Source organism: Macaca fascicularis, chromosome 17 (assembly GCF_037993035.2).
Source record: "Macaca fascicularis isolate 582-1 chromosome 17, T2T-MFA8v1.1".
Classification (NCBI taxonomy): domain Eukaryota; kingdom Metazoa; phylum Chordata; class Mammalia; order Primates; family Cercopithecidae; genus Macaca; species Macaca fascicularis.
The window spans coordinates 32,223,762-32,246,249 of NC_088391.1; the positions used below are offsets into that span (position 1 = coordinate 32,223,762).

General features: G+C 44.3%; 1 protein-coding gene across 4 annotated transcripts in view; it reads left to right on the forward strand.

Annotated features, from left to right (window-relative positions):
- OLFM4 (olfactomedin 4) overlaps positions 1–22,488 on the forward strand; it is a 285,024-nt gene that overhangs the window by 242,864 nt on the left and 19,672 nt on the right. Inside the window, exon 1 of one of the 4 annotated variants that reach the window (XM_005585936.4) lies at positions 19,228–19,459. The exons of the other annotated variants lie outside the window; for them this stretch is intronic. Coding sequence (XP_005585993.3) covers positions 19,250–19,459 — 210 coding nt within the window. The 5' untranslated portion in view covers positions 19,228–19,249. Of the gene's footprint in view, positions 1–19,227; positions 19,460–22,488 lie in introns of those variants that run through there. 4 annotated transcript variants of the gene reach the window in all.

Below are 22,488 nucleotides of genomic sequence, written 5' to 3' on the forward strand. Positions count from 1 at the left end.
AGGCCTCCCAGGAACTGAAATGATAACCATTAGGACTTAGAGGAGAGTAGGGTCAGAGAGTGAGGTTTAAGGGATTAATGGTTTTCATTAAGATGCAAATGTGTTATCTATGGTGGAAAGCCTATTGATTCTGTTTGATCATTAACATCTAAGCACTTTAAGACTATAATCAAAGACCTCTGTAAACTGTAATTATACCTTTTAGCTTTAATATTGCTGTTGGACTACTACTATGCATACAGTAGTAGTCCAATAGCATTATTGGCCCTTACTAGGGACCAGGATTATACAGATGAACACAATTTGGGCCCTGCCTTCAAAGGCATTTACAATCCATGGGAGACTGGCAGGGCCAAGCTGGTGTCTTTTTGTTCACCACTCTACACCTGGGCCCCCCACAGTACCCAGAACATGGTGGGAACTTAATAAATGGATGGGCCTAGGCATTGCCACAACTCTCTGCGGAGTGTAAGTGCTAAAAGTGAGGAGTAGCAGGAACCTGAGTGAGTTTGTCAGATTAGCTCCAGAAAGGAGAAGAGACTGGGGAGATGGACATGGGTTGCAGGGAACTGGGGGTTGATAAGGAAAGAGTGGGTCTTGCTGAGACTCCTTCCTTGAACCTAGCAGGTCTGGAAAGCTTAGTGGGTGGAGTTGCCAGGAAAGGAGAATGTCACAGGAGCAGGGGGAGCTGGAAAAGAGCTAGAACTTGAAGCATTGGCTGGAGCAGAGAAGGTAGCAGGATGACCTGAGGACCCGGTGGAATTGGGAGTGGGGGGCTGAGAAGGCATGGTCAGGTGGGCACTCAGCCCAGGCTGCTAGCAGGCTCCTAGCCTTGGAGGACTTCCCATGGGGTCCTGCCTATAGTTGCCCTCATGAGAACATTCTTTGGATGTGAGTCCCAGGCCTTTTCTTAAGCGCAGTGTTCTCATTCTTTCCCTGGCACCTGACAAAGTGGGCTATCTCACAATCCTCTCCCAGAGTTAAGTGATAATTTTAATAACTGCAGGATTTTATGTTGGTAATTGGTCCCTCAGAACAGAGCTGTTAATTGCAGCTCTTATCAATGCCTGTTAGAGCAAGCTGGTTTGAAGTGAGAACAATGCTTTCAGGTGTAGCTTGGACTCTTTCCCAGGTTTGGCAACTTGACTTAGTTGAAGGTCAGAATATCCTGTTAGAGTCTGGAGGCGAAGATCTGGAAGCCTGACTCATACACTTGTGGTCAACATCAGCAGTTTTTCGTGGTTCCCATAGTCTCACCTACTTTTTTTTTTTTTTTTTTTTTTAAGACGCAGTCTTGCTCTGTCACCCAGGCTGGAGTGCAATGGCGCGATCTCAGTTTGCTGCAACCTCTCCCTCCTGGGTTCAAGTGGTTCTCCTGCCTCAGCCTCCCAAGTAGCTGGGATTACAGGTGCCCACTACCATGCCTGGGTAATTTTTGCATTTTTAGTAGAGATGGGGTTTCACCATGTTGCCCAGGCTGGTCTTGAATTCCCGACCTCAGGTGATCCACCCGTCTTGGCCTCTCAAAGTGTTGGGATTACAGGTGTGAGCCACCGGGCCCAGCTGACCTACAACATTTTAGCCTCATCTCCTGCCATGTAAACACTCAGTACAAGGACCCAGAGTATTTGCAGTTACTGGACACGCCTGATGTTTTCATGTCTGGAAATAGCCTCTTCTTTCATCTCTGAAAGCCTTGATTTGCTCATCTTAGAAATGGGTCAGTCATCCCATATGCATAAGACTGCTGTGTGAAAGTGTGGTATGGTTCAAAGAGAATGGATTTGGGGCTCAGATGAACAAAGTTTTAATTTCTTCTCTCCCGTTTACCACCTTATTGTGTGGTCATGGATAATAACTTCTCAACTAATAAAATGCATATAATCATATTGATTTTATTTGACACATCAAGGCAATCTTAGGCAATATTTTCCTCCCTTTCTCCCTCACCCATGTGTCTTGTCCTGAAAGTCTTAACTCCCTTGTGGATATGTCATGGTGGGCTCATTATGGAATTTTAATGCTCTCAGGCTCCTTGGGCTCTCAGAATACCTCTACTCCAGGCCACACTCAAGCAGTTCCACCATTCTCAGCCTACTATTCCCCTTTAATGCAAAATGACCACTCCTCTCTTCCTCATCCCACTCCCCCAAAGAGGCTGGCCTCAATTAGGTGTTGGGAGGAAAGCAATCTGTTTAGCGGAATTCATTATCAATATGCTAATGAACCATCGATCTTTAACCCTTACAGGAATATTTCCCCCATGGAAATATTTGCATTTTCCAGCTGAATTCCTAATCCATGGAAGAATCACCCTGGTAGAACTTCTGGCTGGAGGATAAAGGAAAGTGTAGAATTGCAGGCATTATGGGAGAGGCATTGGTAATAAAGTTGGAGAGGTAGTGTGATGTTCAGGTTAGTCAATTATGCCTTGCTCTGCAGCACCTCAGTTCCCTGCAATGCCTGTACCTAAAGCTATCCCTGGGCAGTATGTGAACAGAGAACACAGGAATTCCAGATCAGAATCTACAGAGAGATGCTATCTATCTGCACCCCAATACTGTTCTTTCAAAGGTCTGAAGGATTAAGATCTGGCCTATTGTTAAAGTTATTGTTTAGAATTTGCATGACCCATTTTATTTTCAGAGTTCTTTTTATTCATTAATTAGTTATTCATTTATTTAATGCAGTTTTTAATTGTATGCTTATTCCATCTTGCAAAGGTGGAATTATTCAGAGGAACATTTAAAAGAAATTAACAGTATGACAGAGCTTATAATTGTGCTTTAATCTTAAATTAATATTCCTCCTGTTTTCACGTTACCAGAACAATTATCCCAAATGGTACCAGAAGCAGGAAATTATGTATTGTCATATATATGGCATTCCCTCCCAGAGAGCATGCTGTTTATCACGGCTTTTTAATCTCCTCTGTGTGCAATGGAAGATAAAACATCTCAACAATATTTCCGTGTTTGGAGAAGATTAAAGCACCCGCAAACATTCGTGTTTGTTTCATCCACTTCCTCTGCTGTATCTAACTGGGTCAGAGTTTAGGTGGGTTCAGCAATGTGGCTGTTTATTTGGAGTTTCTGGGGACTCTCTGAAAAAGTCACATAAGCAACCCTAGCAGAAGAAACTGGAAATATGCAGGTTTCTCTCAATATTTCCTTTTCGCAGTACTTCCCCTTTTTCACACTGGTGCCAGCTAGAGTGTGCCTGGTGACATTAGCTGAAATAAGCGTAAAGAGGTAAAAGCCAGCATTTAGATCCCTGGACTGGCTGGGGATTTCTTTTCTCCTAAAGAAGAGCTCCTGACTTGAGGCTGCAGCCCTTAAACTGAAGTGCTTTCCCACCTTGTTTGCTTTCATGGGAGGCCTGAGAAAGATGATCTGGGCTTCTGGGGGAACAGCCTATTAGAAATTGTATTTGGGTTCTCCAGAGAAACAGAACCACTTGAATATGTACACACAACACACGCACACATACATACACAAGGAATTGGCTCACATAATTGTGGGTTCTGGCAAGTCCAAAATCTTTAGAGCAAGTTGGCAATTCTGTAAGAGTTGACGTTGCAGTATTACCTCTGAAGGTTGAAAACTCAGGCAGAATGTCTTTGTTGCTATCTGGTGGTAGAATTTCTTCTTTTTTCAGGAAACTAAGGCCTTCAACTGACCCGTGTGTATTATGGAGGATAATCTGCTTTAAATTCAACTGATTGTAAATGTTAATCACATTTTTAAAATGCCTTCACAGAAACACCCAGATTGTGTCTGACCAAACAAATGGACACCATGGTCTAGCCAAGTTGACACATGAAATTGACCATTGCAGAGACCACTTGTCCTGCTTACTGTGGAGTCTGTGATGCTTTCTTCACATGACAAGCAGTGGGCTCTCAGGTGTGCCTGCCCCACCACTGACAATGCATTGTGAGCTTGGTTAATTGGTGATTTCTTCTGTCAACCAGATTCCCTCCTTTGGAGAAAAGCTACATGTGGCCCTTGCAGTATGGCCGGGGTTTGGGTTTTTTTTCCCTGTGCTTTTCCTTTTCTCTCTCTCTATTTTTTTTTTTTTTTTTTGAGACAGAGTCTCACCCTGTCACCCAGGCTGGAGTGCAATGGCATGATCTCGGCTCACTGCAACCTCTGCCTCTGGGTTCAACCACCTCAGCCTCCTGAGTAGCTGGGACTACAGGCACCTACCACCACGCCTGGCTAATTTTTTTTGGTATTTTTTTTAGTAGAGATGGGTTTTCACCATGTAGGCCAGGCTGGTCTTGAACTCCTGACTCAGGTGATCTACCCATCTCGGCCTCCCAAAGTGCTGGGATTATAGGCATAAGCCACTGCACCCAGCGCCCCGCCCCCCACTTTTTTTTTTTTTTGGCCATCACTTCTTGTCTTTCTATCCAGCTGTCCTGACCTCCCATGCAGATATGCAGGGCCCTCTCTTACAACAGCATTTAAAAGTACACTTTTTTAAACAAAATTTTTATATTTATTTATTTATTTATTTATTTAGGGATGGAGTCTCGCTCTGTTTCCCAGGCTGGAGTGCAGTGGCACAATCTTGGCTCACTGCAACCCCTGCCTACTGGGTTCAAACCATTCTCCTGCCTCAGCCTCCTAAGTAGCTGGGATTACAGGCGTGCGCCATTAAGCCCGACTAATTTTTGTATTTTTAGTAGAGATGGGGTTTTACCATGTTGGTCAGGCTGGTCTTGAACTCCTGACCTCGTGATCCACCCGCCTTGGCCTCCCAAAGTGCTAGGATTACAGGCGTGAGCCACAGTGCCTGGCCCACTTTTTAATAAAAGTATTACATACGTGCAGAAAATGCACAAACCGTAAAACTGCAGCTCAGTGCGTTTTCACCAAATTCATTATGAGCCTCCTTATGTAACCAACCCCAGACTGGGAGGTAGAGCATCAGCATTCCCAGAAACCTCCCTCCTGTTGCTGCGCTGGTCCCCTCTCCCTAGCCCCAAGCCCCACCTCTATTCTAACTCCTAGCACCAGACATGTGTTTTGCATTTTCTTTTGTTGAATTTTATGTAATGGGACAATGCATTGTTTTTTTTGTTTTTGTTTTTTTTTTTTCCCCACCATAGCATAGTTTTGCATGTGGGAAAGACCATGCTGGAAATACTCTGAGCAACTTTGTCCCCTCCTTCCATCTGTCTTCGCAAGCGTGGCTTCTCTGTTACACATGGGACATTGTGCCAGAGACTGTGGACATATGTAGTTGCCCAAGAGATGTTACAGAACAGCAATCAGAGGCTCTGTGGGGAAACTGGGAAGGGGCCCTGCCTCAGCCAGGCAGGCTCAGGGCAGTTCTCAAAACAGGCTGGCTTCAGCCCCCTCCTGCATCCTTTGAGGAAGCCCCTGTAAGGGAGAGCAGTCCTCCTGATTGGCCCTGGGGAGTAACGGTGCTGCAGGAACTTGTGGGAACTTGTCCTCCTTGGCAGAGTCCCAGCTAAGTTGCTGTCACCCTTGACCCACCTGCTCTCACCTCTTGGGGACCTCTTGTTCTCTGTGAGCTGCTGGTCCCTGATAGACTAGTTGCTGATAAGCATTGTGGTTATCAGTTTCCCACATTGCACCCTCTTGATAAGGCACCAATGAAGCTCTCTGCTCCAGTGGGGCTGCCTGTGGGGGTGTGTCTTCATCTCCTTCAGTGCCTTCTTTCCTCTTCCAGACCCTAAGTAGGCTATCACCCAAGGCTGTATCCTCCTGTCCTTTATTACATTACTTTTCATCACAGATCTTATTTCCTCCCGTACCTCCTGCCATCCCAACGTTATCCCAGGCCCAACCTGCATTTCCACTAGCCAGTGGGACCATTTCTCATAGGCTTCTGGCCGGTGCCTCAGACTCCTGCTCCTAAAAACATCCTCTTTTCTCCTGCCATCATTGTGCCACTGTCCTTGCCCAGCTCTCCCCAACCCACCAGTCGCCAGTCCTCTTTCTTCCACCTGCAGCATCCCCATGTGCCGCCCCTCTTCCCAGGTCCCTTGCCACCACCCTTTTACTCTCCCTGCGTAGCTCTGTCTAGAGCGCTGACAGTGTTGACTGCCCTTCCTGCCTCATCCCTCTCCATCTCCAGATTCCCTTCCTCATCATCTGATGCCTTTTTAGGGTCAACCTTCAATTGCTGCTCAGTGCCTAGGGGACAAAGCATCATTAGCTGGCCTGCCATCCCAAGCCCTCCAGGACGTATCCCCAGCCACTCAGCTCAGTGGAGAATCCATGATTTTCCAGGCGTCCTCAGTTGCACTTCTGCCTTTTCCATGCCTGCCATGTTTGCTGGTGCTGCTTCTATGGGACATAGCGCTTTAGAGCTGGACAGACACAGGGGAATCACAGAGCTCCAGCCCCTCCTCTCACAGGGCATCCTGGTATTTCCTGCATGCCACCAGCCCATTGTCTTGCAGAGCTTTTCCGGATGGATGATCCCAGCCGGAAGTGATCTTTCCCTTCTTGAACTCCACTGCACTTAACCATGTGGCTCTTACCTTGTACTAGAGTTAATTTTGTATCTGAATATTCAGCCTTCCTGTGGTAGACAGAATAGGGTCAACTCTCTCTCCTCCCCCAATGATGTCCACTTCTGAGTCCCTGGAACCTGTGGCTATATTATGTTACACGCAAAGGGGAATTAAGTTGCAGATGGAATTGAGGCTGCTAATCAGCTGGCTTTGAGATGAGGAGATAATCCTGGATTATCCGTGTGGACCCGGTGTCATCACAGTGGAGGAGGGAGGCAGAAGAGTCAGTGTCAGAGTGGTGTGATGTGAGAGGTGCTACCAGCCATACTGGCTGCGAAGACGGAGGAAGGGGTCACAAGCCAAGGAATGTGGGTGGTCTCTAGCTGGAAAAGGCATTGAATGGATGCTCCTTTAGAGACTCTTTCTCAGTGGGGAAGGAACGCAGCCATGGCAACACCTTGATTTTGGCCCACTGAGATCTGTGCCAGACTTCCGACCTCCCTAACTGTAAGATTAAAAATTTGCATTGATTTCAACCCCTAATTTTGTGGTGATTTGTTACAGTGGCAATGGAAAACTGATACTCTCCAGCTAGATTTTAAGCACTGAGAGGGCAGAGACATTCCTTATGCTTCTTTATGTACCCCACAGGGTGTGGCATAGTGCCTTATATACCTTCAGCACTCAGTTAATGTTTGCTGTATGGTTCCAGGAAGCTTGGTAAAGAGGGCAAAGCTGGCTTTCATGCCTCCTTCTGCCCTCAGAGCCCCTTAATGCCCTCCTGGGCTGCCATTCTGGCGCCTGGTCATCAACCTTTTCTGGATTTCATTCCTGATTTTATTTAATCTCTATTAATGAATGATATCTCAAGGTTGGACCCTTCCTGGGAATATTTGCATATAAAAGGCTAGCCCTGTAGTTATAAACAGACCCACACTCAAAGGCGCTAAGGGATAGTGGTGGAACAGCCAAGTGATGATGTTGATGGCGTGGTCCTAACCCTCTGGAGGATAAGGAGACAGAAGACATGGACCCTAACCTTCGCTTCTCCGCCAACATCCTGGGTGTCATTAGAGAAACCACATAACCTTTCTGACCCTGAGAAGAGCTCAAGAAGCTCTGCTCATCTCACAGGGCAGCCGAACTGAGCCCCTCAGACTGGGGTAGTCTTAGCCCACTGTGCCGAAGAGTGTGGAAAGCCACAGGATAAATGAGGTGCATCTTCCAGTTGTCTCTATTATAAATGATATTTTTATATTAAAACAAACATGAGTGCGTTCCAGGCAAATTGTCTCACTTGCTGAATTTGTATGCAGGCTGCCCTATCCCCATTTCCAGAGGAGGCCTGGAGTTGCAGCCAGCAGGTCCCAGGCTGAGGGCCTTGCTCTTGCTTGCACTTTCCCTTCTCACCAGAGATGGGACTTCTCCCTTTAACCACGCCCTGGGCTCAGGCAGGTGAGCAGAGCCCTGGCTGCCTGCTTGCCCTCTGGGACGACCACACTTCTCCCTTTTTCCCCCCCAAGGCTTAGTTCCTGATCCTCTTGCCTCACCTCCTGGTGTGATCAGCTGTGTTACCTCCATCTGTTGTGTGGAGCAATGGTGCTTCCCCTTCTGCTCTGACACAGTTAGCTTCTGGCACACGGGCAGTGGAAGGGCCTTGAGAGATCATGACCACGATCAGAGTTCTGGCCTCAGCTCTGCCACTAGCCAGCTGGGAATCCGACTTCTATGGGGCTCCATTCTTCACTTCTATTGGGCTCCATTCCTCACTGTGACAGACTGGGCTGGAGTAGACAGGCTTAGAAAAGCAGGCAACCAAGAACCCCGACTCAGAACTCTCTCAGGACTCCCAACACCCTCAGGAGGAGACGCAGCCTTCTCATTATGGCTCACAATGCACTTCGTGGTCTGGTCAAGCTTTACCTTGAGGCCTTTGTTTTTATTCACCTCTTGAAACTCTGTGGTCTGGCAAAAATGAATGCCTTGAAGCTCCCAGAACATACCCTATTCTCCCTTATTCCCAGGACTGCTCCTCTGTCTCCATGGCTTTCCTGACCCCTTTCTGCCACTCAATCCCTTAGACTCTTACTTACTTTTGGGGGGCTCTGCTAAGTCTTCACTTCCTGAAGCAGCCCTTCGGACCCCCTCCTGCTCAGAATTGGTTGGGGGCTACTTTCTTGCAGGGTATGAACTTGATTTGGGTGCGATTCTAATGCCCTGTTTACTTGTCTGAGTCGTCTTTACCTCATAGGGTCTGTCCACTTTTAGAAGGCAAGACATGTGGTTTGTTCCTGTAGAATCCTCGTGCCTAGAATTGTACTGTCTAGCAGGGTCACCCCTAGCTACAGGTGGCTATTGGGCACTTGAAATGTGGCTACTCTGAATTGAAATGTGCTGGAAGTGTCAAATCCACACTGGATTTCAAAGACTCTGTACCAAAAAAATGTAAAATAATTTTACATTCTTGTTCATCACTTTTTATATTGACTACTTGTTGGAGTGATGTCTTAGGGCATACACACTATGTTAAATAAAGCGTATTATTAATTTTACCTGTTTCATTTTAATCTTTTGAATGTGTTGACTAGAAATCTAAAATTTAAAATCACATATAAGGCTTGCATTTATGACTCACACTATGTTTCTGTTAGGCTGCACTGGTATGGAGTGTAGTGCCTGGCACATCTGCTTAATGAACAAACTGGTAGATGGATCTGTGTGAAAGGGTAGGTGACTGTCTTCCCACCTCAGGCTCAGCTCATGTTGCTTTGCTCCAAATATGACCCCACAGCCCACTCATGCTCAGTGCTTAGAGCTGGGCAGCCTGGCTATCAGTGGTCCGTAGACACGAGTCCCTTAGAGTTGGAGTAACCTGGGATGGAACACCCTACTTTAAGCCTATGGACTCTGACTTGCAGGAACCTTGTGCACCTGTGCCCATATTTCCAGGAATAAAATATTAACATGACATTCTAAACTGAACAGAACAGATGCTCATTTTGATCAATTGCAACATCCCATGATGCCGTAAGGGGTGTTCATTCTTACTGGCACTAGGTGAGGACACATTTCTTACTGGAAATTTCTTGTTTTGTAATATTTTGATTCTGTAATCAAGCAAGATAGACTGATTAGCTTGAGACTTTTTCAAGGAAAGCTCTGCAACCACAAAAGAACAAAGAACCCTTTTCTTAAACAGTAACTGTACCTTTCCTTTGTGTGTAGAACTTTGGCTTTTTCCTCATTCTGTGCTTTATGGAGTCGTTGTGTAGGCAGGTTGGAAGGAGGAGTTTAGGAGACTGCTTATCACTATTAGGAGTCTTTGAACTCTGATTTCCTGAGGATTTAGTGATTACTTGGAACAGCTATGGGTGCAGTGAGAACACAGTTTTCTGGAGATGCTACAGCTCTAACTGGGCACAGAAATTCTTGAGTCTGGTTGACATTTTGAAAGCCATATTTTTAGTATACAACAGGTCTCAGATCTTACAATTATACTCAGCATTTACAGAGTGCTTTTACAATTTCCAAAATGCTTTCACACACAGTGTCTCATTTGGTCCATACTTTCAGTCCCCTTTTAAACAAAACTCTTCTCAGAGATGTGTACACTTGCTGTCTTCAATTTATTTCTTCTGACTCTTCATTAATCCCCCTAAATTGTGCCTCCAGGCCCACCACTCTGTTGACACAACTCTCATGAAAGGTTTCCATGATGCACAATGTTGCTAAGTCCCATTGTCATTCTCAGTCTTCTCATCTCATTTGACCCAATTGAGTCATTTGACACAGTTGATTGCTCTCTCCTACTTGAAACTCTTTTCTCATTTGGCTTCAAGGACGTCATGCATGCCTGGCTTTTCTCTGACCCCACTGGCAGTTCCTCTCCATCTCCTTGGCTGTTAGCTCCACGTTCCTCCCCACCTTTTTTTTTTTGAGACAGGGTCTCACTGTGTCACCCGGGCTGGAGTACAGTGGCATGATCCTTGCTCACTGCAGCCTCTACCTCCTGGGCTCAAGCAATTCTCCCAACTCAGTCCCTCCTGGGACTACAGGGTCACACCACCATGCCTGGCTAATTTTTAATTTTTTGTAGAGATGGGCTCTCACTACATAACCCAGACTGGTCCAGAACTCCTTAGCTCAAGCTACTCTCCTGCTGACCCTCCCGTCTCAGCCTCCCAAAGTGCTGGGATTACAGATGTGAGCCACCATGCCCGGCTATTTCCCTGACTTTTAATCCTGGAGCCTCCTAGGCCTCAGATCTCAGATGTCTTGTCTTCTTTAGCTATACTCACTTCACTGGTGATTTCACTGAGTCTCATGGTTTTAAATATCATTAATAAGCTAACAATTCCTAAAGAGTTTTCAAGAGCCTAGATCTCTCCTCTTAATTCCAGTTTCATATATCCAACTACCAACATACTACCTCCACCTGGTTGTCTAAAAACATCTCTAACTTTACATTCCCAAACTGATGCCCTGGGCTTCCTTCTGTGGTCTTCTCCTTTTCATTTAATGCCAACCTCATTCTTCCTCTTGCTAAGAGCAAACACCTCAGAGTATCTGGGTCTTGTCTTTCTTCACAGCCTCTAACATCGTCTCATCCTGAATGTGGCCATGTCTCATAGTTTCTACTGCTGTCACCCTGGTGTGAACCGCCATCATCTCCTGCCTGGATTATCTTAGAAGTCTCCATGCTGGTTTCCCATTTTTGCTCTTACTCAGCACATTCTGATCTCAACAGAGCTCTCAGAGTGATCCTGTTAAAATAAGAATGGGATCATGTTGCTCCTTTACTCAACCAGCTGCCACATAGCCAGAGTAAAACCAAAATCCTTCCAGGACCATTGCATAGGACCTTAGAGGCCCTATGCAATGTGGCACTCCCCTGACCTCAGACTATTCTCCTCCACTTTGTTCCATACCAGCCATACTGGCCTCCTTGCTTTGTCATTCAGTTCTAGGTGACATGTCTGTCTTGCAGTTTTGCATTTGCTTTTCTCTGGATGATTTCTCTTCAGAGAGCCTCACGTCTTTCTCCCTTTTCCCCTTTATACCTTTTACTCAAATGTCTCCTTTTCACTGATAACTTCCCTGACCACCCTACTTAAACAGGCAACCCCTGATATCTACTTTTCCCTACTCCCCTTTCCTATGTATTTTTTTTTCCCATGGTACTTAATGCCATCTAACATACTATATATTTTGCTTAATTTATATCATCAATCATCTGTCTCAATTAAACTGTCAGATGCATGAGGGCAATGGTTTTTATTTCCATTGCTGTGTCCCCCAACACCTAGAACAGCCTTACCTACGGGGCAAGCTCATTAAGTATTTGTAAATAAATGAACAGTCCTAGAAAATAAGCATTGTTCTTCTTCTTTTCTCCACTACATGAAGGAATTGAGAGCTCAGCAAGACCCGAAACCAAACCAAATATTCACACATATACACACATACACAATACACACATACACACACACAGAGACACGCACAGACAGACATACACATACACATACAAAATAAAACTTAACCCAGCACAGGTATAGCATAACTAAAGTGTTTGACTTGCGGAGGGGGTAAGAACGCTGGGTCAAGATAGGGTGTAGACCACTTGTGTTAGGTCTGTTTGGTCTGGTTACCAAAAGAGGCTTCTAAGTAAGCCACAAACTAAAAACATTCAGGCTAATGTTTTACAAATGTATATTTTAAAATCATTGTGTAAACTTCTCATTAAATATTTTCACAATGATATAAAAGCAATAGTCATTAACTCTCAGCACAATAGCAAGATTTATTTGTCATCAGGAAGTTTGAAACTTCATGGCAATAGAAGTGCAAAATTCTTAAACATGAGACTCAATTAGAGAAGCCTCAGGCTCTCTCATGCCAATATTTCTGGATCCTCGAGGTTTCAGCAGTAGGTTGCCAAATGCTGCTTAACAGGCACGAGTGACAGCTCAGAGGGTACCTCTTCCACCATGATGCTGCGAAGCCCAGTTTTAGATTATACAGATGAGAAAATCATGTTTCAAGTCTCATTTTGAAATTTCTTTCCCTTTTGCTGGAAGACTTTCTTAGCCCCCCAGAACTGATTAGATCCCCCTTGCAGTTAGGGCTGGCTTCATGGATGTGCCATCTGTGAGTCACACAGGTCCCCACCTTTAGAAGGGCCTCACACTTGGTTTAATGCTTCGCTATCACTGTTTTAACCTTCTTCATCATTTTTGAACAAAGGCCCCACATTTTCATTTTGCTCTGTGCCCCACAGCGGCCAACTCATACCAATAACTCATAGCGGGTGAAGTAAGAAGCACTAAGGAAGGACCAGGACGGACAAAGCAAGAGCCAGCTTCAATTATGTTTAAACGATCATAGATGAGGTTGAGTTATTTGGTAGTTTTATGAAATTTATTTGCATAAATTTCCTGCACATGTTTGGCCATTGCTTCATTTAATGATTCATTAAATTTTGTTCCATTTAAATAGCAGTTTCAAAATTCATTTCATTATGTTCTGATTGTTTTCCAGAACTCATAAATCCAAGTTTAGTGACATGGCATGTTATCCTTGGTAATACATTTTAACATTATGCTGTTCTTCTGATGAAAGGGGGGGAAATGCAATATCCTAATTGCTACATTCTTTTTACCTTTACATTTTCTTTGCTTCTGAAAAGCTCATTTTTCAAAGTTGAAATCTTAAAACAATAATTGCATACCCAAGGGCTTATAAAGGCTAGACAGGTCATGTACCTAAAAGAAAGAGACCAGGTGTGGATGATGGGGACTGTGGCAAACTGGAGAGCATGTGCTACTCAAAGGGGCCTCTGCTGTCACTCCAGCTCACTGAGATCATGGGGAATGTAGGCCTGGTGTTATGAGATATTTCTTTCTCTAACAAAGGGACCTCAAACATAGAAATTTATGTGAAATCTCTTGCTTTTTGAAAACATGGGCTCAAGTAAAGCACCATGTGGTTACTCTTGCAGAGGTAATTTTTCACTTTGTGAAAATTTTTCATAAGTGAAATTCATAATTCCTTCACTTTGTCCCAACTAGCACTGACATATTTTTCATTTCTCTCATTTGATAAACTTTTTAATATAAGGAGTAAAGCGTGTCTAATTTCATCTTGAGGTTCCTTAGAGAGAACTTCTGTAACATTTAACATTTGTGAAGAAATATTAAGTTTGAAATCCAATGACAGCAACCCACCTGGTTAGCTAACCTCCTGTGAGTGGGAAGAGACATTTGGTACAACTTCCGATGTTCTGGCAACCTCCAGGAGCGTCTCCATCATGGCTAATCGTGCTATGTGCTCTGTGTAGCACTGTGCGATAGAAACATAATGGAAGCCACAAATGGAATTAAAATTTTTCTATAGCAGCCACATTAAAAAAGAGAGACAAGTGAAATTAATTTTAATAAAATATTTTAACTGTATCTAAAATATTACCATTTCAACCTGTGATCAATATAAAAATTATTAATGAGATATTTTACCTTCTTTTATATGACATTAAAAAAAATCCTGTGTATATTTTCTACTTAAAACACATCTCAATTCAGACTAGCTGCATTTCAAGTGTTCAATAGCCATACAGGGCTAGTGGCTGCCATATTGTAAAGTTCAGGTCTTGCTGTGCTTTTGCACTCAGTCACTCAGGAAGTTGGTAGGTTTAATAGTTTTGCTTAGTAATTTGGACTCTTTGGACTCTTTGCCCTTCTCACTCCATTGATTTGCCCCGAAGTACTAAGCGCAGAATTCTGACACCCAGCTGGGGTTTAGCATTTGCCTGGTATCTTAGTTTGGGCTCCTGTCACAAAATGCCATAGATTAGGTGGCTTATTAACAACACACATTTATTTCAGATAATTCTGGAACATGGAATTCTGAGATCAGGATGTCAACATGGCCGAGTTCTAGTGAAGAGCTTCTTCCAGGCTATAGACGGTCGGCTTTTCCTCACATGGAGGAAAGAGGACAAAAAAAGCTGCCTGGGGTTCCTTTCATAAGGGCACCAATTCCCCTTACGAGGGCTCCACCCTCATGAGCTAATCACCTTCCAAAGGCCCTGCCTCCTGATTCCATCACTTAGGGCTTAAGATTTTTCAATCTTGAATTTTGCAGACACAAACATTCAGTCCATAACACAGTTTGAGAATATTTGGGCAGGGAAGTAACAGCAACAGAAAAATAGGAGGTATGACTAAATTTGAAAATGCTTAAAATAGTTGCAGTGGTCGTACTTAAAATTTCTGGGTGACAGTGTCCAATAGGTGTAGGAAGAGTTTGCCTCTTACAGCGAGAGGGGTGGGGGTTAGACACGTGCAACTAACTACGGAGATAACAGGTATCACTCAGAACTCAGGTGGTTTGGATGGGAGGCAGGCAAAAGCTTCTGTATTGGGGCAGATGAGCAAGGAGAGGGTGCTCTTTGCCTCTGGCTGCAGAAACCAACTCACCTGGCCTTGGAGGAACCTGTGGGTGATTTACAATATCCAAGAGGTATGGGATATGAAAAACCCGGGTATTGATGTTGAGGTGAAGTGAAGGTGTACTTCAATGCTTAGTCAGGAGATGGCAAGAGGAATTTAGAGGGCAGTCTGGTTCTAGGTCTCTGGGCAGATTCCATCTAGTGGGGTCCAGAGATAAACCTGAAGTTTGGTGTCTCCCTTGTGATGGTGGTGGGGAAATGCTTCTGGGCACTGTTACGGTTCATTAGTCCAAACTTTCTCTGTGGAGGGTATAAAGCTTCTCTTTTCTCTCCCAAATTAGTATATGCTACCTTTCACCCTTTGGTTATTGTTGCCTTTCTGCATTTGCATAGATGTTTGCCCTGGTTTCCATTAGTTGCCGTTTTTACTAGTTTGGTTCTGCATTTTGTCAACAGGAATGATTTTGCTGCAGATTGAAAACATAAGTATTTGGCTGAAAATTCTGTAATTGGGGGTTTTAATCTTCTAAACCAAAATAACATGGCAAAATTTAGGTAGTTCTTGATATAGGATATGCTTAGGGAGTGAGAATGTTGATTTGGTGTTCAGGTCAGGCTGAGGAATAACCTTGAGAACTTGAATCCAAGTATGAGTTGCTAGAGTGGGCTACATGAGATTGTAGGTACAAGGGCATAATCATGACCCTAGAGAGAATTTGGGTTGCCTATGTTATTTTACTTGTATAATTTCTCTTGCTTGGAAATCACTCCCTTTTCTTCAACACTAATTTTAAAAAAATAAGTATTTTCTCCAATAGTTATTTAAGAATTTCCTTCACAATTCTTATTAAATCAATCCACTCATTCATGCATGCATGCATTCATTTATTAAATATATTCCTCAGTGTACAAACATTTATTAGACACCAAATGCCGAGCACTGGGCTAGGTGCCGGAGATTGAAAATCAGTGAAGCCATGGTCTCCATCCCTAAGAAGCTCAGCAGCTGGCAAATTCTTCACACTTCAACCCACCTTGGGTCACCGGAGTCTATCCAGTCATTTCTCAGTATTCATTTAACTGGTTTTGTGTTCAATTTGTGTTTATTCCTAGTAGAAGTGGCTTGCCTTCCATAAGTGACTAGGCATTTTCATAAGAAAAAATTATGCTTTCTTCTTTCCTTATCATCATAGAGCCTGGTATTCTGTACAGAGTAGGCTCTAATACACATTGTTAACTGAGGGACGACTTTCTAAGGTAAATAAATGGGGTCAGCTGATTATTACTTATACACACGATTATTGATATTACTAATAGAAATTTGAGGGTTGTTGATGATGTAGTCAACTGATATGAAAAGCCTCTATTGCCAATCTGTAGACTAAACACAGCCTCTGTTATCTTCATATACACCAGATACCCTGTAGACAACCTCTTGCAAAAGTGCAGCAGTATGTTTGATTTTTAATGACAGGAGGATTAAATTAAAGTTATATCTACACGGATGTCTTCCTTGTGTGTTGCAACTGTTCAAGAAGTATGGTTTGGGAAGGTTCCCTAATGAAGTGCATAAACAGTAATTTTCTTTCAAACTGTCAATGAAGATTGCTGTATTACTCAATTGAATTTCAGTGACCCCTTACTCTAGAAGGAACCCAGGAGAGAACACATTTTTACAAATAATACACTTTGCTTTCTTTGCTTTGCAGCTCTGATAATTTTGTTCCTGTCTTTGAGTCTGTCAAATAACAAGGAGGCTGCTTGTTTCTTAGGACAAAGGTATTTGCAGGGAAACTGATCAAACTATTTTTATTAATAATCTCATTATTATTAATAATCTCATTACTGAGGCATCACCAATGCTTTTGTGCATTTGAGGGTACCAAATAGATTAAAGTTTTATTCTGGAAACTCTGGAGCCATACAAGAACAAAGAAGCTTACGAGCACAGTGGGTGGTGGTTCTTCCCTGGCTAAGGCACATTTGTGCTTGGGAAAACTGCTGTCCTATTTCTGCAGCATTGCAACCCCTCTGGTAAGGGGTCTTCTACTGAATTGGCCATAGGAGCCCTTAAAGGTAGTCATGACTACAGGCTATACTATTTATAATGAGATTTTCTTTCTGACAGGGCACCAACATGCTCCTTGAAAAAAGGTAAAAGGAAGGCTCATTACAGCTACATGCAGAGGCTACTAGCAAATGAGAACAAATTTGCCCTTTGCTTTGGTGGGAATCGGAAGGAAAAGGGGAATTGTGATGGAAGGTAGAGATACACTCTCCTTCTTATGTCCATATTCATAGCATTCAATCTTAGAATAATGGATACAGTCTCCCAGTTTTCATTCTCATACATTCTATACACATTTTCTGCCTTGGACTGGGCATCTAAGTGGTGAGAACATTTGAGGCCAAGGCTGAATTGCTTCCCACAGAGAACAATGAACTTTACAGCCCACATTTCTCCGTATTTGTTCTTCATCACTCTCTATTCATCCATTTGTGGTTTTCCTGTCCCTGCTTCCCCCTCCCCACCACCCCAGTTTCTGAATAGTGTACCAGGGGTTTAAGACCCTGTTTGTCACCTTAGCACTGTGCTTATTCTAAGAGTTTGTGTGGAGCTTCGGGGGAGGGTGGGGTGGTATGACGACAGAGTGGGGCATGAACCTTCTGTCCTTGTTTTGAACGCAACAATTTTACATATTGATCTAGTCTTTAGGAAATTAAACAATGAAAAAGCTGACATTTTTATGGCACGTCAAAGCTTATAAGCAACTTCCCATACAGTATTTCATTTAATTCAAACAATTTAGGAATTGTTACAACTCTAGAGGGGCTAAGTGACATGCCCAAAGCCACTGACTCATTGTGACAAAGCTTTTTTGTTTGTTTTTGTTTTTTTTTTTAGACAGTCTTACTCTGTCACCCAGGCTGCAGTGCAGTGGTGTGAACATGGCTCACCAGAGCCTCAACCTCCTGGGCTCAGGTGATCCTCCCACCTCAGCCTCCCAAGTAGCTGGGACTACAGGTGCATACCACCACACTTGGCTACTTTTTTCTTTTTTTGTAGAGAAAAAATGGGTCTCACCATGTTGCCCAGACTGGTCTCAAACTCTTGAGCTCAAATCATCCTCCCACCTTGGTCTCCCAAAGTGCTGGGATTACAGGTGTGAGCCAGCATCCCCAGCCCAGAGCTGAGTCTTAATACTGAGACTAACGCCTTTTTCATTCTCCAGGGGAGAAGGCAGAGGCCACAAAGGTGTGTGAAGTGTTGAGCAGGGCAAATGGATCCTGGAGCCCAGGGTCGGGGCTGCTGAGCAAGAGAAAAATGCATCCTATTTCTCAGTTTTATGAAGAATAAGCTTGAGATCTTGAATGCCTGGCTGGGTCACAAGAAGCTGAGGGGTAACAGAGGTCAGACTAAGTTTTCTGGAGGAGAAACTGCTCCTGGGGTCCTCCTTGACTGGGTTTGAGGCAGTGCCCTGTTCTGGGAGAGCAGGCAGTGGGTCATCGGGATCCCTTTGTTTATTTGGGTGTTTTCTCTTCCCTACATGAAGCATACAGTGGTGAGTGCTTGATAGGACAGAGTCCTACCTGGTTTGCCAGGGAACAAAACGTCCTTGATCTTTCCTTTAGAGTGGGGTTGTTAGACAGCTTTGTCTAGAAACAGTCACTGTAAGGGACAGGTCAAGGACAACTTGGGCAGTAGGAACTGAAGAGGGAAGCTCAGTCGCTCCTGGAGGAGAGTCACAGTCCCTAAGGCAAGTTCCCTGTCTGTGGAAAGCAGTAGGCAGTAACATGGGAAGGAAAGCCACAGTCCCTAAGGCGAGTTCCCTGTCTGTGGAAAGCAGTGTGCAGTAATATGGGAAGGAGAGCCACAGTCCCTAAGGCAAGTTCCCTGTCTGTGGAAAGCAGTGTGCTTTCCACATTAGAAGTGCTGCGAGGCAAAGGACTGAGGGTTGCTTTTCCTCCCTGGAGCCTCCAAACTCTGTCTCATCCACAAAGACTACTTCAATCCCATCTCTTTCAAGGAAGTACCAAGTGGGAAACCAAATACTGGGCTTTACAAAGCACATTGGAGTTAATGTTTGGCAGGGGATATGTGGATCCAAAGGCAGCTCACAGAGTGGGCCTCACTGACACGGTGTGGGCCGTGACTCAGATTCCTGGGTGTCCTGACCCTCCTGGGGCAGGTCACATGTTCCCTGGCCACTTCCTCTTTTCCTACATGCTGGCCATGGGGAAATCCCCACTGGGCCCTATAAGAAGCCCCTGGGCTCTGTGCAGAGCCGGGCTCCAGCTAAGAGGACAAGATGAGGCCCGGCCTCTCATTTCTCCTAGCCCTTCTGTTCTTCCTCGGCCAGGCTGCAGGGCATTTGGGGGATGCGGGGCCCCCAACTCCTAGCCCCAGCTTCAGCACCTTCCCAGGCATTGACTCCAGCTCCAGCTTCAGCTCCAGCTCCAGCTCCATGTCGGGCTCCAGCTACAACGGCAGCTCAGGCAGCGGAGGTTCTGTGTCCCAGGTGAGGAGGCCCCAGAATCCGAATGAGGTGCCTTCATTCCCTTCCTCTTGCTTTTGGGGACCTGAATACAATTTCATGGATGGCTAGACCTGGGCACTCTAAAAGATTTACGACCCCTTGTGTTAACTATAGGTGCCCTGGAAATGAATTAAAGCCTCAGCATAATAATTAAATTGTTAGCAAGAGAGACGACATCTCAGTTCTCCAGCTGGGACTTTTGAGAAAATCTATGCTTTAGAGGAATTCTCAAATCTGGCTGCACAATAGGATGGGTGGCCGGGGGGACTCTAAAAGTACAGATGCCTGGGTTCTGTACTTAAAAAAATCCTGCATAGATGTATAGAAATCAGATAGTTTAAAAAACCTCTGCCCAGGTGATTCTAATATACAGTCCAGGATGGGAACTGTTAGGAGAAGAATCTGTGGGTTGCAGCTCCAGGAAAGTTTGTCCAGTTGATTTGTTGCCTGGCAGGCTCCCGGGATGGTGAATAGTAGCCCTTGAGGGAGTGAGAGCCACAGTGCTCTAGTTGAAGCCCTGACCATTTCTCTTGGCCTGGTTTGTAAAGTAGATGGGTGTCAGAAATAAGCAGGGGAGTTACTGGTCTTTAGCAAAGTGTTACTACAAGGGGACATTTCCCTAGGGGAGTGTTCACTCTTTGCAATCTTCTTTATAGGGAATCTTCAGAGCCATTTCCAGCTCCAAACAACAGCAGCAACAAACAAAACCAAAAGTCATGCATTACAAAGAGACTGGTATAGCTAGGCTAAGTGCATAGAAGGCATAGTGAGCCCAGTTCCTTGGGGGATGGGTCCTCTTTGGATCTCCTTTAAAGAAAGGAGAATAGGCTGGAGGGCATGAGGGGTTAGGAGGTAAGAAGCAGTTATTCATTTCACTCTGGGCCTCTCTGCGAGAGCCCCACTCTGCAAACCTCCCAGGCTATTCTCACTAAGGTATAACTTGGGGTGGGGGAGTCTTATCTGGGCCAAAGCTCCTCTCTCTCAACCTCTAGGATCTTTACTCACAGGTCAGGTGGCTGCTTACATGATCGTGTCTGAATGGAAGGGCAAATGGGAGAAAGAGGAGGAAAAGGCTTTTATTTGTTTTCATTTTGACCATCAGAAATATGCAAATATTACAAATTTGATAATTAACAAATGGTTTGGATAGGGCCTAGATAGAAACAGCAGCAATAACATTTACTGTGTGTCTAATACATGCCAGGACTAGGTTAAGTACATAATACATATCTTTTTTGTTTGTTTGTTTTTTGTTTGTTTTTTTGTTTTTTGAGACAGAGTCTCACTCTGTTGCCCAGGCTGGAGTGCAGTGGCACCATGTGGGCTCACTGCAACCTCTGCCTACCAGGTTCAAGTGATTGTCCTGCCTCAGCCTCCTGAGTAGCTGGGATTACAGGTGCGTGCCACCATGCCTGGCTAATTTTTGTATTTTTAGTAGAGACGGGGTTTCACTGTGTTGTCAGGCTGGTCTCGAACTCCTGACCTTGTGATCTGCCCGCCTCAGCCTCCCAAAGTGCTGAGATTACAGGCATGAGCCACCGCACCTGGCCTATATTATCTTATTTAAGCCTAAGAGGTAGGTAAAATTAATAGTCCCATTTTAGAGATGTGAAAACTGAGGCTTAACAAGGTGAAGTCATTGAGTTTAAGTCACTAAGCTAACAAGTTATATAGCTCAAAATTAGTCTGTCCATTCTCTTCACCATGTCTGTACATGCAGGTTTCTATATTTCCAAGGAGTATAGATGAAAATTGCTTATTTTTTAGAGGAGGGAGTCTTGGGAATCATAAGTAGGCACAAGGATTCTTTGCAGTCAGAAATCAGATACATAATTTTATTCCGTGATACTCAGTGATTTCTGGGGATGATCAGAATTGGCTAGCACTCTTTTTTGAACTGAGGTTAACAATAATCATTTATTATGAAGCTCCGTCAATATTTCTCCATCAGAAACCAGCATTTGGATAAGATTATCAGCTATAATAATAGAAAATATAGATCAAGAAACAGAGAAATCCAGAATGCCTATTGTCTGGTAAAAAGACAAATATTTAAAAGTAGATGAGACATGGTAGTTAAATTGTACTTAGAGGTTTTAATTTTCCTTTTTACTTATCTCTCCCTGGTGAGTCAGTATCACAACTCCAACTTTTTTTTATAGTGGACTGGGAGTCAATTTCACTATCAACCTAATTTTCTGGGGCTGGCTGTCAGCTTGACGAGCTCTTTGGAAGGTGGTGGAAAACCCTTTTATAACTGTCACTGAGTAAGTTCCAAACATATCATTTTCTGTACTCTGAAAATGTTGAGTACCATTATTTTATACCTTGAATCTTTGCTGACGCCTAGCCTTGGCTACTAATTAGAGCCAATTGCAACCTTAAATCACCTTAAATGTGAGTTGCACCTTCTGTTGTAAGCACTCGGAGTACTCTCTGCCTCAGACGTCTGCCTCCTGAGGAGGGGCCTCTGCAGGGTCCTCAATTCGCAAGACTAGAAAAGGCTCAATGCTCCGCTCCACACAGTAACTGGTATAGTCGGAACTGCAGCAAGTCACGTGTTTTGTTCTCATCAGGCTATCAGGCTGGTTTGAAAAAACAAGTAGGGCTTTCATAGTGACGGTGGGCCTGATTCCTGGGCAGAAACTGAGTCTTAATCGTCTCCCTAAAGCCAGAGCCTGGCATAGTATAGACATCAGTAAATGTTAATTGAACACATGCTTAGTGAAAACCTACCAGTATAAGGTGTCTTGTGGGGAACGCGGGGTCCTATTTGCCCTACACAAGGGGAATCGCATATTCTTCCAAAGGCCGAGGGGACAAGCGCTTGTCTTTGTCTCCCATCCCCCAGGCTTCATTCACGTGGAGTTTGAGCATTCACCGCAGAGAGAGACTCATCACCATTAGCTTCATTGTCTTTGAATGCGAGGAGCAGAAATATCTCTAATGGGAGACACTGATCAAACTTATGGACCATTTTGATGTCAGCTGAGCATGCTGGGCTGATGATA